General features: G+C 41.8%; 1 protein-coding gene across 2 annotated transcripts in view; it reads left to right on the top strand.

Annotated features, from left to right (window-relative positions):
• LLPH (LLP homolog, long-term synaptic facilitation factor) overlaps window positions 1–4556 on the top strand; it is a 46050-nt gene extending 41494 nt beyond the window's left edge. For both annotated transcript variants that reach the window (XM_030216743.1, XM_030216742.1), the window contains exon 3: window positions 3648–4556. In XM_030216743.1, coding sequence (XP_030072603.1) covers window positions 3648–3802 — 155 coding nt within the window. In that variant the 3' untranslated portion in view covers window positions 3803–4556. The remainder of the gene's footprint in view (window positions 1–3647) is intronic.
• The last annotated feature ends 12398 nt before the right edge of the window (window positions 4557–16954 follow it).

Raw genomic sequence — 16954 nt, 5'->3', positions numbered from 1 at the left:
GTCGCCCTTCTCTGCACCTTCTCCAATTCCTTTATATCTTTTTTGAGATGCGGCGACGAGAATTGAACACAATACTCAAGGTGCAGTCGTACCATGGAGCGAAACAACGGCATTACAACATCCTCACACCTGTTTTCCATACCTTTCCTAATAATACCCAACATTCTATTTGCTTTCCTAGCTGTAGCAGCACACTGAGCAGAAGGTTTCAGTGTATTATCGACGATGACACCCAGATCCCTTTCTTGGTCCGTAACTCCTAACGTGGAACCTTGCATGACGTAGCTATAATTCGGGTTCTTTTTTCCCCACATGCATCACCTTGCACTTGCTCACATTAAACGTCATCTGCCATTTAGCTGCCCAGTCTCCCAGTCCCGTAAGGTCCTTCTGTAATTTTTCACAATCCTGTCGCGAGTTTAATGACTTTGAATAACTTTGTGTCATCAGCAAATTTAATTACCTCGCTAGTTACTCCCATCTCTAAATCATTTATAAATTTATTAAAAAGCAGCGGTCCTAGCACAGACCCCTGAGGAACCCCACTAACTACCCTCCATTGTGAATACTGCCCATTTAACCCCACTCTCTGTTTCCTATCCTTCAACCAGTTTTTAATCCACAATAGGACATTTCCTCCTATCCCATGACCCTCCAATTTCCTCTGTAGCCTTTCATGAGGTACCTTGTCATTTTGAAAATCCAGGTACACAATATCAACCGGCTCCCCTTTATCCACGTTTGTTTACTCCTTCAAAGAATTGAAGTAAATTGGTCAGGCAAGATCATAACAGAGTAGTTCTGCACACGCCAAGTTCCTGCTTAAGGTGGTGTTGGGCTTCCATCTGAAACAGTCAAGTGTTCTTCCAGCGTTCTTTCCCAAAACTCATGCCCATCCTGGCGAAGCACACTGCACACCTTGGACTGCAAGCGAGCATTGGCCTTTTACTAGGAGCAGACTAGGCCCTACAGACAGTCCACCCAACTTTTTGTTTCTTTTGATTCCAACAGGATTTGATGCATTTCCTGATGGCGACCAATCTCCAGTTGTCTGGCAGATTGCATTTCTTTCACTTAAGTCCAGGCTGGGCTGTCTCTTGAGGGTCATATCAAGGCAGATAGTGTCAGATTCATGGCTGCGTCAGTAGCCCACTTGCGGTCAGCCTCCATAGAAAATATTTGCAAGGCTGCAATTTAGTCTTCGTCCACACTTTCATATCTCACGACTGCCTTGAACAGGAAATCAGAAACAGTTCCTCAGAATTTGTTTGGGGTCTAGAATCCAACTCCACCTTCTTAAGCCGCGGTGGGCGGGAGGACACTCATAGGCGCGGTGGGGATGCTAGTGTGTGCTCTTAAAACCATTACACTTTAAAAGCATTCCGAACTGGGCGATGTGGATGATGTCACCCACATGTGAGAAAGAATGGCCTGTTCTTGGAGAATACCTGCTACAGGTAAGTATCTTTGCTTTATTTGTGGTTCCTGTCCTGAGGCAGCAAAGCATCATCACTCCATCACGCTACCACCATTATTTTGACTGTTGGTATGATGCTCTTACTGTGGCATGCTGTATTTACAGGAACACAAAGAACAACAAATCTTGCATCCGAAGAACAGAAACAAAAACAGCAAAGGTGACAAGCAAACACAAGTTTTCTTTTTTGGGGGGCGGGGGGGGAGGGGAGAGACGGGGAACTGTAGATTCTTTATTGTTTTTTACCAACCAATAAAGAATCTACACCACACCGTTTGTTTTAGGACTGTTTGCTTGTCACTTTTGCTGTTTTTGTTTCTGTATTTGCTTTACACCGGATTTAATGGGACCTGTGTTGTCCAAAGAGTTCCACTTTTGACTCGTTTGTAGAACATTATCCCAAAAGGTTCCACTTTTCACTCATTCTTAGAACATTATCCCAAAAGACTTGGGGATCATCCAGGTGTATTTTTGTAAATGGGAGGTGAACATAGTAGTGTTTTCTACTTTACTATTCTTCCATGAAGCCCATTTATGCCCAATCTTATATTACGGAATTGTCAGCACTGCCTTTTTAGGTTAGAGAGGCCTGCAGTTGTTTGGATAGCATGGGGATATTTTGTGACATCCCGGATGAGTTGTCACCAGCCGGTCTTGGGAAGATTCATGACTGTTCCAAGTCTTCTACTTTTGGAGATAATGGCTCATTGTGATTTGGTGGAATCCCAGGGCTTTAGAAATGGCTTTTGTAATTTCTTTACAGATCTGATTTCAACAATTGTTTCTGATCTCTTTTGGAATTTTCGTTTGGTGGCATAGAATTCTTGTAGAAACTTTGACTACACTCAAGGTAAAGCTCAATATATAGTGAAGTGTAGATTCATCAGGGCTTGCTGCAATCAAGCCTGGCTGTGTTCAATCTACTGAATAATTGTAAGTTAAATTTTGGTCAGTTGATTCATTATCTAAGGGGGCAGTTAATTTTTCACTTGGATAATATTGGTGTTGGATAATTTTGTTAAATAAATTAAGTAATTTAAGAATTATGTGGTTACTCAGGTTCCCTTTGTTTACTATTACATTTTGCTTAAAGATCAGAAACCATTCAGTATGACATATATGCAGTGTTCATTTTCTTGAAATCAAGTATTCTTGCCTTTTTTTTTTTTTTTTAATGAGACCTCACCACCTATTGTCTAATACCTAGCAACACCATTTGGTGATTCCTGGATCTCAGATAATCGCCCATTTAGAAACACTCTTGATTTATAAGCACCAGGCTGTCCCATGTTGATAAAGTGATGGGGAAGTGAACATTTTGGTGATTGTCCAAATAGGCTCCACCAGTCCATAGCCAGCACTCTTCCTCTGCCCTGGATAGAAATAATTATTTTTTTTAATTCCTATTACTACTGATTAGCATTGCATCACAAGAAATAAAACACTTCATATGCTTTAATACAATGCCAGAATAGGGGATTTAACCAAGCAGGGGATTATAATGAACAGGGGAGGGTAGGAGTGGGAGGGGGGAGGGTGGGGAGAAAACTATTAAAACTTATGATATATTGAGATGTAATTCAACTGTTTGTTGTATTTCAGAATTCTGAAGGCTACATTGCCTTATACTGTATTATTTAAATTGTGTTTAATAAAAATTTTCAATTTAAAAAAAAAAACACTTCATATGCTTTCAGTGTAATATCTATATATTTGCAGCCTTGTTTCATTTGTGCTTCTATAGAGAAATCCCTATTGCCAAAACTATCTTTACAATGACATCCTGGCGGGATCATAAATTTGAATTCTCATTCATCTGTAGATGGTGGTAGCCTTCAGAACCCAACTGAAATGTAAGGAGATACTGCTACTTGGCATATACACTATACTGTTTTTGTACATCTTCTACAGGTTTGGGAATTATGGTTTATACCGCCATTTCTTATTTTGTAATTCAGTCATTCCTGCATCAATTTTTCTGAAATGATAGAAGGATTAGGAGGAAGAATTACAAAGATTTTCCATTTAAATGTTTTAAAGCAATAGTAGTTTTACCTTGTTTTCTGCTATGCAGGCACCACAAATACCCAATATGTAGACTTTGTGTATAGTATTAGCACTGCTATATTTGTTATATTTGGCTCAGATTTTTTTTTCAAAATATTTTTAGATACTGTCGGCAAGATGGACACTGACAACAAAAGGAATAAGAAAAGTCTTCTAGATCAGCATGGACAGTACCCAGGATGGATGAATCCCAGGCAAAGGAAGAAACTTAGAAAGCAACGAAAAAAGAACAAAAACAAAACCAGAACACCAAAGTGATTAACTTGGTAAATTGTAACAAAAGCAAAGACACAAGGCTACTTCAGTGAAAATTATTCCCATCCTATGCAAACTATCTGTGGTTTAAAACCTAAACGCCAAAAAAAAGCACCAATTTGAAGATTTGCTCAGCAAAAATAAAACCAACTGCCTGAATCACATTTTCCTAACAATGCTTGATTGATGCAGTACACTGATAAGAGGAATTAGGAACCTGGTAAAAATTCTCTGGCACTGAACTGAGAAGTAATTTTATAAACTTGAGTGTATGGAACTGCATTTTATGTGCTCCAGTAGGTTGTTCTTTCCTGAGCACCTATTCTTTTATGCCTGTATACCCGCACGCAGTTTTATGGAGTACCTAGTTTTGGGTACATACCGGTAGAGATTCCTGGGGATGGAATTGGGACTTATATGCACATTTTATCAAACACATTCATATGTACCAGTCCTAACTAGCATTATACTCTTGTTACTCCTGTTTTGGTGCTGGTAATTTTGTGCAGGAGCCTTTGGATAGGCTATTCATAAAGGTGCATATAAATTAGACCCAACAAATAGACATATCCCTTTCCTGCCTAGGCATTCTTTTTACAATTAACAAGAAAGCTTTATTCATTTTCTCAGTCTGCAAATAATGCATTTTACTGTTTGAAAAATTTGTTTTCAAAAATCCTCTTGTCCGTGACAGCCAACATTTAGCATTAGGACGTGAGCTGTTGAATAAATGTGAACAATTGAAACTGAGGGTAAACAGCAGGATTTTATTCTCTCATAGTTTATCTGATTGCCATTTATTCATTTGTAAAAGTATAGTTCAGGATTATGTAAGGAAAGTAAACATACTTGTATTTCCACTGAAAAGAAGTAATGCATATTAGTTTTAATTTCTATAAATAATTTGTACACAATTTTGTCGCTAAACTGCCTTGTTGAAATATTGGAATATATTTTCAATAAACATAACATGGTAAGAAAAAAAGTTTAGAACATTTACATGTACACATATATTTATCAACTCTTCTAAAAGATATTAAGATATTGGGCTCCAAAATAGTGTAACCAGGACAGCCTGCCACAAGGAGAAGCTATAATTCTCTTTATCAAATAGGGGTCTTTTTAACAAAGCTGTAGTTGAATGTGGCCTTAGCGCACCCTTACTTGGGTCTTTTCTGTGGGCTAGGGCCATTTCTAGCGCAGCCAGAAAATGACTGATTTTCCATTTCCAAATTAATAGCCATGTGTTAAGGTTTATAGATGAACTAAATTATCCAAGTAGGGGTTGAGAAACACAATCTTGCTTAAAGGCACACTATCCCACTTAGGGTTCTCTCACGTTATAACTAGCACACTTATTGTGATAAAGAGGAAAAGCCTTGAGAAGCTCCCAGACTTTTACACTGTCATGCTGGAGCAGGACTTCATCATCAGCAAAAGCTCTACAGAATGGTCTGTAACTGTGACTATCCGGAACAAGCAGAAGAACTTAGCTTGAGTTCAGCTGGTCTCCGTGTTCTTCTCCAGGCCCTGACCATGATCAACGGTAGCCAGCATTTCAAATCACTGTTTTCTGCTTCAGGATCACAAGCCGAAAGGACATCCGTTCAGTAAAGCCAACGGAGTCTCCCAAGCTTCCGTTGGCTTTACTAAAGGGATGTCCTTTCGGCTAGGCCAATCATCTGGAGACTTAAGGCTTGTCCTAACTGTCATCAGCTTGCTAGTTTAAAACCGGAGCTCAGTAAAGTAAAGCAGGAATTAGATGCACTTAAAGCAACTTCTAAGACTGCACAAAATCAAGCCAAATTCACACCACTGCCTCAAAGGATAAAACCACCTAAGAATAGATGGTTCACAGTAGGCTCAGGCAGACTTTGTTATGTGACACAGAGGCATCCGCCCTCACAAGTGTTGCCCCTACAGAATTCTTTTGCTCCATTACAGCACTGTGATATTCCTGAAAATAGAACTGAGGCAGAAGAAAAATCAAAAACAATGAAGGTGGAACAAAAAGATATGAAGGTACCCAAAGACAAAAAACACCCCCAAATCACTAATGTTGAAACACATTCCAGGAAATGTAGATGGAAAGTGATGACCACAAATGCTCGCAGTCTAAGCAATAAAGTTCATGACCTTCAAGCCCTGATGGTGGAGGCAGACTTAGACATTGTTGCAATCACAGAGATGTGGCTCAATGGTTCCCATGAATGGGATACAAACATACAAGGCTATAATCTATTTAGGAAGGATAGAGAGGGTCGTAAAGGTGGAGGAGTAGCTCTGTATATGAGAAATGACATCGAGGCAACTGAAATGACAGGGACCTGGGGAAAGGAAGAAGCAATATGGATCACCTTAAAAAGAGATGATAAAACCTCTGTCCACGTGGGTGTTGCCTACAGACCTCCAACACAATTGCAGGAACTAGATAAAGATCTGATCACAGATATCCACAACTTGGGAAAGAAGACAGAGGTGCTGTTGCTGGGAGATTTCAATCTGCCAGATGTAGATTGGAAGGTTCCGTCTGTAGAATCGGAAAGAAGTAGAGAGATCGTGGATGCTTTTCAAAGTGCTCTGCTCAGACAAATGGTCACAGAACCCACGAGGGAGGGCGCGACGCTGGATCTGGTGCTCACAAATGGGAATAGTGTGTCAAATGTCAGAGTGGGTGCCCACTTGGGCAGCAGTGACCATCAAACGATTTGGTTTGATATATGACGGCTGAAGTGGAGGTCGGCCGCTCAAAACTCAAAGTCCTGGATTTCAAGCGTGCTGACTTTAGTAAAATGGGGGAATACCTGAGGAAGGAGCTGATAGGCTGGGAGGACAAACGAGAGGTGGATGGACAGTGGTCCAGGCTGAAAGAAGCTATAAATAGGGCCACAAACCTTTATGTAAAGAGAGTAAATAAAAGCAAGAGAAAAAGGAAACCGATATGGTTCTCCAAGCAAGTGGCTGAAAAAATAAAGCCAAAGAATTGGCGTTCCTGAAGTCAAGATCCCTCTCCCCCTCAGTACCTATCAGACTCTCACCGCCTAACACATAAGTCTCTCGTGGGTTTCTACTCCCTAAATGCATCACTTTGCATTTCTTCGCATTGAATTTTAATTGCCAAACCTTAGACCATTCTTCTTTTTTTTTTTTTTTTAATTATCTTTATTAGCATCAGTGCAGTACAAATAAACAGTTTTTCTCTCTGATATATAAGAAAGAAGCAATTACACTCTGATCCCAGGTAAACACATTGTCTTCCATCAATCAGTACCACACTGACATTTTCGATGATATCCCCCCCCCCACCCTAAATCCCCCTCTAGCCCTCCCTCCAGTTCCCCGACTCCTAGTCCAACCATAAAAGGATGAGAAAAAACATAAGAGACACATAAGAACCTAAGAACATTACACAACCTACCCACCCACCCTTCCAGTAGCACCCTAATGTCCCCCTACCCAACCTCCCCCCCCCCCCCCTGCCCATCTGCATGTTCAGTTAGTTTGGAAGGGCGAGAGCTATTTAAGCTATGTCTGCAAGTTTCTTCCACAACATTGCATATTGCCTGTTATCTATATTTGAGGCTTGCCTGTACAGGGAATTCTCATGCTTTGCCAGTTCTAATACTTTAGTCAGCCAGCAGTTGTAAGGCGCAGGCTCCACACTTATCCAAAACTGCAAGATTAGTTTTTTTGCTGCCAATGTGGTCATGTATAAAAATCTCCTTTGTGGCTGGGAGAGCCCCTGCTCAATAAGCTCTGCTTGATCTCCCAGCAATAACGCCTGATAAGACCACTGTACTGTAGTTTGAAGTACCTTGTTAAGTAGCTGAAAGATCTCATTCCACAAGGTTATTTTAGGGCACTCTAGAAATGTGTGAATGAAGGTACCTACTCCTGCCTGACATTTGGAGCACCTATCCGAATCCCACAGCTTCATTAGTGTCCCTCTCTCTCTAGTTATGTAAGCCCTATGGAGTAATTTGAACTGAGATTCCTGCCAGTCTGCAGATTTAACCATTTCAGTTAGTGTCACAAATAGTGTATTGAATTGGGACTGAGTATACTGCGTTCCCAGTTCCCTATTCCAGCTAGAGACAAATCCCTCCTCTCCCTTCTCTGGTACGGTCATTTTTGCTATCTTATACCAATTAGATAATCTATTACCCTCCGGGGGCAAACTCATCAGCATCTTATCCAGACTACCATATGTCCATGTGGTTCCATATTTCCCCCACACCGTCTGCCAATAATGTCGAGCTTGCATATATTGTAACATATGATTATTGAAAACTCCCCATTTCTCCTTCACCTGCTGGAAAGATAGGAAGCCACTTCCCTCTGGAGACACCAAATCCCCCCATGTCACGCATCCATTCTCTGCCCATCTCGCAAATATTGAGGGTCCCATGCCTGCCGGGAAATCCACCCATCCCACCATCCTCAGAAAAGGTGATGCCCTTGAGCTTCTGGCCTGTCTGCTTCTCCACCATTTTCAAGCAGAGCGGAGCGGAGTGAGGAAACTATACTGTCTATTTGCTATAGTACCCAACCCCGGAGGCGAGTGCAATAAGTTTATAAATGTGTGCGGGGAGCACCAGCCCTCCCACCAATGGGCTGGCAGATATTTTGCCTGTCCCATAATACCCTCATGGATCAGGCGCAGCAACGCCGCCATGTTATACAGCCGGAGATCTGGTAAGTTGAGACCCCCTTTTCCTTATTGCGCATGAGCATATAGTGCTCTATTCTAGCCTGTTTTTTTCGCCATATAAAAGCTCGGATAATGGAACGGAATGCCCTTTCGTCTTGTCTCTTAATCCAGATAGGCATTGCTTGTAGCGGGTACAACAGTTTGGGCAATAGTACCTTCCTTAGCGTCCCTCCAGACCGGACCAGGATTGGACTGATGGGTTGTGCTCGCCTACCAGCAGGTGGAGACTGAGAAAAAACTCTGACTCTAGAGAGCCAATAGGAGACCTGGCCATGTGACCTTAGCCTCAGTATTTTCTCAGTCTCTCAGCAGGTAGGAAGTGAGCCCATTAGTCTCTCTCCTTTTCTCTTTAGATATTACAGATATTTGTGATAATTCTTCTGTGCCTGGAATCTTATTTAGAGGCTTGACAGGGTTTCCTTTCTCTTCTTTCTTTGACAGCCTCGGGGGGTGTTAAACTCGGGTGTCTCGAGTCCACCCCCCTTCCTCCCCATCTCCCTGGCTTAGCAGGGAAGGGCCGTCCCTTTCTCTGGAAAGGTGTACCATCTTTGGGAGAGGCAGCCACTTTTAACAGGTAGCTGCTTTAAAAGAATTAATCAAATAAAAGGAAATTCAAAGAAGCAGCCTTTCTTTCCCCAGACTTCTAACGAGCAGGCAGCTCCAGTGTTTTATTATGATTGAGGGGTTATAAAAAAAAAAAAAAAAAACAAACAGAAGAAAATAATTCAGTATCTGTGACTTTAAACAGCGATTTTTCTCGTCAGATTTAATTTCCTCCATTTTCTTGCGTTTTGGTACCTTTGCTATTGTTCTTTTGAAATTATGCTACTGTACTAGGTTAGAGTTGGTTTTTTTTTTTAATTTTAGCTTTTATAGTTCATTTTATGGTTCCTCCTTCCAATATATTAAAAATTTTTGTATCTCGGAACCAAGAGAGGGACTGTTATGGTATAAGCCAATTGTCAGAATTATTTTATCAATATAAAAAGGCAGCTTTTAAAAGATATACCTTCTTTCCCCTTTTCCTTGGGAATTTCTGGTAGTAGGACTAGTTAATTACAAAGACATTTAAGAGACCAAAAGGGTACTGTGCTTCAAAGAGAAATAAAACTCTCTCTGCCCTCCCACCTAAAAAGACTGAACAAAAGCATGACTAAGATGGCTACTTGAAGAATCACATAGAATCTCCACCGGCAGACAGATAGTCTGGAGAAGGCATAACTCCAGCTATTGATAACAAAGACTTCAGAAGGGAAACCATAAACAAGACATTTGCTTGTCAAAGGTATACCTGCCCCTCCCATCAGCTTTCAGACATGTGCAGAAAGGAAGGACTTGTAATGTGTATCTGCTCCAGAGACTGAGCAGGAAGCCTTTTCACATCAAAAGACCATTTGTCAGCAAGATCCAGACAGCAAGTCTTGTGATGTCATAAGACATGAGACCAAGATACCACAATGCTTTGCAAATGCCCAAGGGTCGTGTGGAAACCAGGAAAAAGATCCACATGGCATATCCTCCTGCAGCTTGCAAGATATAAAAGCAAAAGCTGTTTCCCCAAGATTCAGATTCTCTTCAACTGCAAGCAACTCAGATCCACTCACTGCAGAAGCCCTCCTGTCCTGAACATGTGCTTACCTAATGCTGTTCATACTGTGTAACAAGGACTTGTAAGTAACATAACTTTTGATCTAGACCTGCTACCTTGCCTTACTTAAGCACAGATTATCTGTAAAGATCTCTTAAAACCTACCCCGGAGGAGTCAGAAAACACTCTTACCTCACTGGACCGAGTATCACAGCTCCGGTCCCACACAAAAAGGCAAGGAAAAATCTGTTCCTTTTTTTTTTTTAAACGCTGTGAGGAAAGCAGAGGTAAATAGAACTCCGGAGGCTCAGGTGAGTGGGAAAGGCAGGGAAAGGGCGAACCTATGTGCCTGCATCTACTGTTGGTGGGGAAGGACAGGGAAAGCTAAGCAATGTGTCCACATCCACGGAGGTATGGGTAAGGCAGGGAAAGGGCGAACCTATGTGCCTTTAAAGTGAAGCTGCTATAGCCTCCAACACCCCTGCTAACAACTGGCAAAAGCACAGGAGTAACCTCCAGGCAGATTTTAGATGGAGCTCGGAGAAGCTGCAGCCACTCTGCTAGGGGAGATAGAGAATACTGAAGAGAGGCAGTGGAGCAAGCTGGTATGAGGCACTGAAAAAGTGTGCTCTCTATCTCCCTCTGCTGGTTGATGGACACAACCCATCTGTAATGGCTGCATCTGCTTGATGACAAGGAAATGGGTGCTGTGGAAGACTGGCAGCACATCTGAATATCCTCACAATCTAGTCCAGGTAACTTCCAGGTCCTCCCTGCTCCATCCAGGGCCTCCTCTCCAGGTGCCTAGCGCTTCCACTAGATGCCTTCCAGGGGCTGTGGACTTGCAGCCCATCTGCATATCCTCACAACCTAGTCCAGGGTGACTCCCAGGTCCACCCAGATGCATCCATGGCCTTCTGTCACGGTGAAATGCGCCATCTTCTGTGAACTATTTGTATTTTCTGATATTTCTTATGACTCCAATACAGTTCCTCTTCTTGGTACTTTCCCTTCCCGATCTCTTTCTCTAATCTCAAACCACTGTATATTGCAGGAACACATTACCCACCTTTTGCTTTTATCATCTCACATCCCTTCTTCTCAGCTCTCAACCTGTTTCCTTCCTTTTATTCAACCATTTCCATTTTGTCTGATTACATCTCGTCTTCGTTGCCTCTCCTACTCTTCTCCGTACTCTCTTGCTCCTCCTCCTGAACTCTGCTGGGGATATCAATCCCAATCCTGGTCCTCCACATCAGCTCTCACCCTATTCATGCAGGTCACACAGTGATGTCTCCAATCTAAATTCTGTTCCTCTCCTTCTCTGCTTTTCTAATGTGCCAGTGGAATATCCGCTCTGTCTGCAACAAACTTTCCTACATCCATGACCTCTTTAGCTCTCATACTCTCCATCTGCTTGCCTGAGACTCTGCTTCAGCTGTGGCCCTGCGTTATGGAGGCTACCTTTTCTCCCATACTCCTCACCCGGTTGGCCGCGGAGGTGGTGTCAGGTTATTAATCTCAGTCTCACTGCTTTTCTTCCTTCATAGTCCACGTCTATTCATTCCTCTACTCAAGAGTAGCTGTCATTTATTGACCCCCTGGTAAGTCCCTTTCTTCCTTTCTCACCAACTCTTGGCTTTCCTTCTTTCTTGAACCTACATCTCCTTCCCTCTTTCTTGGGGATTTTAACATTCATGCTAATGAGCCCTCTGACTCTTATGCTTCTCAGTTTCTCGTTTTAACATTCTCTTTCAATCTTCAACTGTGCCCCACTACCCCGACTCACCAGAATGGCTAGTTTTGATCTTATCTTCTCCAACAGTTCACTCTCCAGTTTCTGCGTCTCAGCTCTTCCCCTCTCTGACCATCATCTGATTACTTTCACACTTAAACACCTTCCCTCCCAATCCTGTCCAATCTCCACTAATACATTTAGGAATCTTCAGACTATTGACTCTTCTACTCTGTCCTCCAGTGTTTCAAATCTCGTCAACCAGTATGTTATCCAAGTCTGTCAATGACGTTGTCTCTTCCTATACTATTCTCTCCTCTGCTCTGGATACTCTTGCTCCTCCCATTCTGTAAGGCGTACCAAACCTCAGCCTTGGCCGACCTATAGAATCTGCTACCTATGGTCCTGTGCCCGATCTGCCAAATGCCTTTGGCTGAAATCCCATGCTCAAGCTGACTTCATACATTTCAAATTCTTGCTGACCTCCTTCCAGTTTGCTCTTTCACTATCCAAACAGAACTACATCCAGTTGACAAACTCTCTTGGCTCAAACCCTCAGGGTCTCTTTTCCACACTGAACTCTCTCCTCAAAGTGCCTTCACTTTCTCCCCAGACTCTGGCCGAGTATTTTCATGATAAGGTTTTATTTATGTATTTTTATTTATTTGTTACATTTGTATCCCACATTTTCCCACCTATTTGCAGGCTCAATGTGGCTTACATAGTACCGTAATGGCATTCGCCAGTTCTGGTATGAACAAATACAAGGTGTTATTATGGTAGAATAGGGTTATGAATGGTAGGTATATAGTGAATTTAAGAAGGAAGTGGGAAATGTCCATAATGATCTTTGGTTTTGTTGTGTTGCGGCTAGTTAGTCTTATGTTGGGTCAGTGGGATATGCCTTCCTGAATAGGTTGGTTTTTAGTTCTTTCCGGAAATTTAGGTGGTCGTATGTTGTTTTTACTATTTTTGGCAATGCGCTTAAATAAGAGAAACTGAATGCGTACGTTGATTTGTACTTGAGTCTTTTACTGCTTGGGTAGTGAAGAATTAAGTATGTTCATGTTGATCGCGTTGTGTTTCTGATTGGCAGGTCTATGAGGTCTGTCATGCATCCTGGGGCTTCACCATAGATGATTTTGTAAACCAGGGTGCAGATTTTGAAAGCAATACGCTCTTTGATTGGGAGCCAGTGCAGTTTTTCTGAGCGGTTTGGCGCTTTCAAAACACGCTTTTCCAAATATAAGCCTGGCTGCTGTGTTCTGAGTGGTCTGGAGTTGCTTTATAATTTGTTCTTTGCAATCCACATAGATTCCATTGCAGTAGACAGCAAGGCTTAGTATCATTGATTGGATCAAGTTGCGGAATGTTTCCCTCGGGAAGAATGGTTTCACACATTTTAGTTTCCACATTGAATGAAACATTTTCTCTATGGTAGATTTTGCTTGGTTCTCTAGTGAGAAGTTTCGGTTGATTGTTACTCTGAGAATTTTCAGGCTGTCTGTGATGGGAAGGGTATAGCCTGGGGTGTTTATGTTTGTGGGTTTATATGTGTTGTATTGGGATGAGATGAGGCAGTGTGTCTTTTCTGTGTTAAGTTTTAATTGGAATGCATTTGCCCATGAGTCCATGATGTTCAAACTGAGCTTGAGTTAATTGATTTCTGCTACATCGTGTTTGTAGGGTATATTGTGACATCATCAGCATATATGAATGGGTTAAGGCCTTGACTAGTGGGGTCATCATGAGGTTGAAAAGGATCGGTGATAATGGTGATCCTTGCGGTACTCCAGTCTGGTTTCCAAGGTGGTGATATGTTTGCGTTAGCTTTCACTTGATATGTTCTTGTGGTTAAGAAACCCTTGATCCATTTGAGTGTAGTTCTGCTGATTCCGAAGTAATCTAGGAGTCTTAGTAATATATTGTGATTGACCATGTCGAATGCGCTGGACATGTCAAATTGTAGGAGAAGTATACTTTTCTCTTTTGCTATTTCATGCTTGAATTTAGTTAGGAGAGTAAGTAACACTGTTTCAGTGCTGTGTAGAGGGCGGAATCCTGATTGTGATTCGTGTAGCATTGTGAATTTGTCTAAGTAATCATTAAGTTGTTTAGTTACCAAGCCTTCCATTAATTTGACTGCCAGTGGGATACATGTTACTGGACAGTTCACAACATTAAACTTGAATTCTCAATCAAGTCTCCTCTACCTCTCCTTCCCTTAATCCATTCTCTCAACCCGCCTCCTTTTCTGAAATCACTGAACTGCACATTTTCTTTCCTCCTCCAAACTGACTACCTATTCCTCTGATCCTATTCCCACTCGACTTAGTACTCTCTCTCCTACTGTCTTCCCTTCTGTTATATCCTCAATCTTTCACTTTCCACTGCAACTGTTCCTGATACCTTCAAAACATGCCGTAGTCTCCAATGACCTGTTCCTGGCCAGATCCAAAGGTCTCTTCTTCCTCATTTTCTTGATCAATCTGCTGCTTTTGACACTGTTGATCACCATCTACTCCTTGATATGCTGTCTTCACTTGGATTTCAGGACTCTGTTCTTTCCTGGTTTTCTTCTCATCTCTCCCATTGCACTTTTAGTGTGTACTCTGGTGGATCCTCCTCCACCTCTAACCCACTATAAGTTGGTGTACCTTAGGGCTCTGTCTTGGGACCTCTTCTTTTTTTTCCATCTTCCCTTGGTGCTTTGATCTCATCCTATGGTTTTCAGTATCAACTTTATGCTGACTCCCACATCTACCTCTCCACACCAGAAATTTCAGCAGGCATCCAGCAGCAAGCCTCAGTCTGCCTGACATTGCTGCCCGGATGTCTCACCGCCATCCGAAACTAAACATGACTGAACTTATCTTTCCCCCTAAACCTATCTCTCTCCTCTTCCCCCATTCTTCATCTCTGTGGATAACACTCATTGACCCTATCTCATCCACTCGTAACCTTGGGGTTATCTTTGACTCCACTCTCTGCACATATTTAACAGACTGCTAAAACCTGTCATTTCTTTCTCTATAATCATCAAAATTTGTCCTTTCTTTTCTGAGCACACTACCAAAGCCCTTATCCACATTCTTATTACCTCTCGATAAGAATAGTGCAACTTGCTTCTCACAGGTCTCTCACTAAGCTTCAACCTGTTCAAAATTCTACTGCACAACTTATATTCCACTATATTAGCCCTCTCCTCAAGTCACTTCATTGGCTCCCTATCCATTTCTGCACACAGTTCAAACTGCTCTTATTGCCTTACAAGTGCATTCTCTCTGTAGCTCCTCAGTACCTCTCCATTCTTATATCTCCTTGCCGGGAACTCAGTTCATTGGGTATATCTCTTATCTGTAACCTTCTCCTCCACTGCCAACTAGAGATTTGCAAAGGAACGGAGTTCCAGTGAGGACGGAAGCAGTTCCTGTGGGGTACTTGGGGACGGAAACAATTTCTACAGGGTTCCCATGAAAGTGTAAGGTGCATTTGCACCAGCCTCTCATCTAGCAATGACCAAGTTGAGTGCTGTCGAAAGGTTTTGAGCAGGTTACAGCAGAAAGCAACAGTAATAATTACAACTGGGTTGATTTTGATTTTACATAAAATAAGAGGTTAACATACAAGACTAGCTGGGTGGTACATTTACATAAAATAACAGATGCTAACATGTAAGACTAAAGAGATGGGCCAGAGGACAGTTTTCATTTGATATAGCACTGTGATTTGGTCTAGTAATGAGTGAGCAACATTTGAAGGATTTTGAACGTTGTATGTTTCTAGAGTAGTTTTATGACTGTACGTTACTAGGGAAATAGAGTTTTGAGAATAAGTTTTATCACAGAACATGTTTCTTGTATAGTGTGGTATTTATAGTGTTGTGAAACAGAATAGCAGGCGATATTCCAGATCTTGGCAGCTTGGTAGGAGACTAGACATGAGAAGACTCTCTTGAAGCGAAAGTCTTTGTAGGGTGGAAATAGTAGTTTGTGGACATTTCTTGTGCTGTATCCTGAGTTCAGAAATGTAACAAGAGGAGACATATAGAATGGGGCAAAACCCTGCATAATTCTGAAGATAAAGCAGGGCTTAAAAACAATTCTGGTCTCTATAGGTAGCTGGTGGAACTGTTTGTAGAGAGGGTGAGCCTGTCAATTTTTTCCAAGCCAGTGATGAGCCTGATGGCTGAGTTTCAAACAATTTGTAGTTTGCTCAGAGGTAGATGATGTTGTAGCAGTCCAGTTTGGTTAGTATTGGGGCATGAACCATAAGTCTGAAGTGGTCTTGCATGAAGTATTTTCTTAAGCATCTGAAAGTTGTGCATGAGGAAGAAACTTTTTTACCGTCCCATTTACCTGCGCTTCCCAGGTTAGGTTCTGGTCTATTATGATGCTGAGTATTTTCAAGGTAGATTCTAAGGTGAATGAGGTGCCATTCTGATTTGTGGAGATATGGTAGCCTGCTGGGAGAAAAGTTTGTGTTTTTTCACAGCTCAGTTTTAAGTGATTATTGGTCATTCAGCAGGTGATTTCAGAGATGCAGTGTTCTATGTATGTTGTCATGAGTTGGGATTAACACTGCAGTACCATCCGCATAAAAAAAACCCCATAGAAATCTGTATTTTCCAGAGCATATGAAGTGAGGCCATAAGAACATTGAACAGGATGGGCGAGAGTGGTGAGCCTTGTGGAACCCCGCTGTCTGCATTCTATCTTTCACAGTGTGATTCGTTCATTTTTACCAGATAGGAACAATCCTCTAAACCATTTTAAAACTTGACCTGTAAGACCACTATTGTTTAGCATGGTTTAAGTTTGTGGTCAATCAAATTGCATGATGAAGTATAATCACAAGCATGAAACTGGTCCAAGAATCAGTTGGACCGCTAGATGACCGAGGAGTTAAAGGGGCACTCGAAGAAGACAAGGCCAAAGCAGAGATATTAAATGAATTCTTTGCTTTAATCTTAAGTGAGGAAGATGTAAAAGAGATACCAGTGCCAGAAATGGTATTCACTGCAAATGAGTCAAAGAAACTGAAAATCTCTGTAAAGCTGGAAAACAGACATAATGGGCAATCTGACAAATTAAATAGTAAAATGCCTGGACCAGCTGCCCC

The sequence above is a fragment of the Microcaecilia unicolor genome, chromosome 10 (genome assembly GCF_901765095.1).
Source record: "Microcaecilia unicolor chromosome 10, aMicUni1.1, whole genome shotgun sequence".
Taxonomy (NCBI): Eukaryota; Metazoa; Chordata; class Amphibia; order Gymnophiona; family Siphonopidae; genus Microcaecilia; species Microcaecilia unicolor.
Note: the sequence above shows the minus strand (reverse complement) of the source record. Positions and strands in the feature narration are given on the sequence as shown.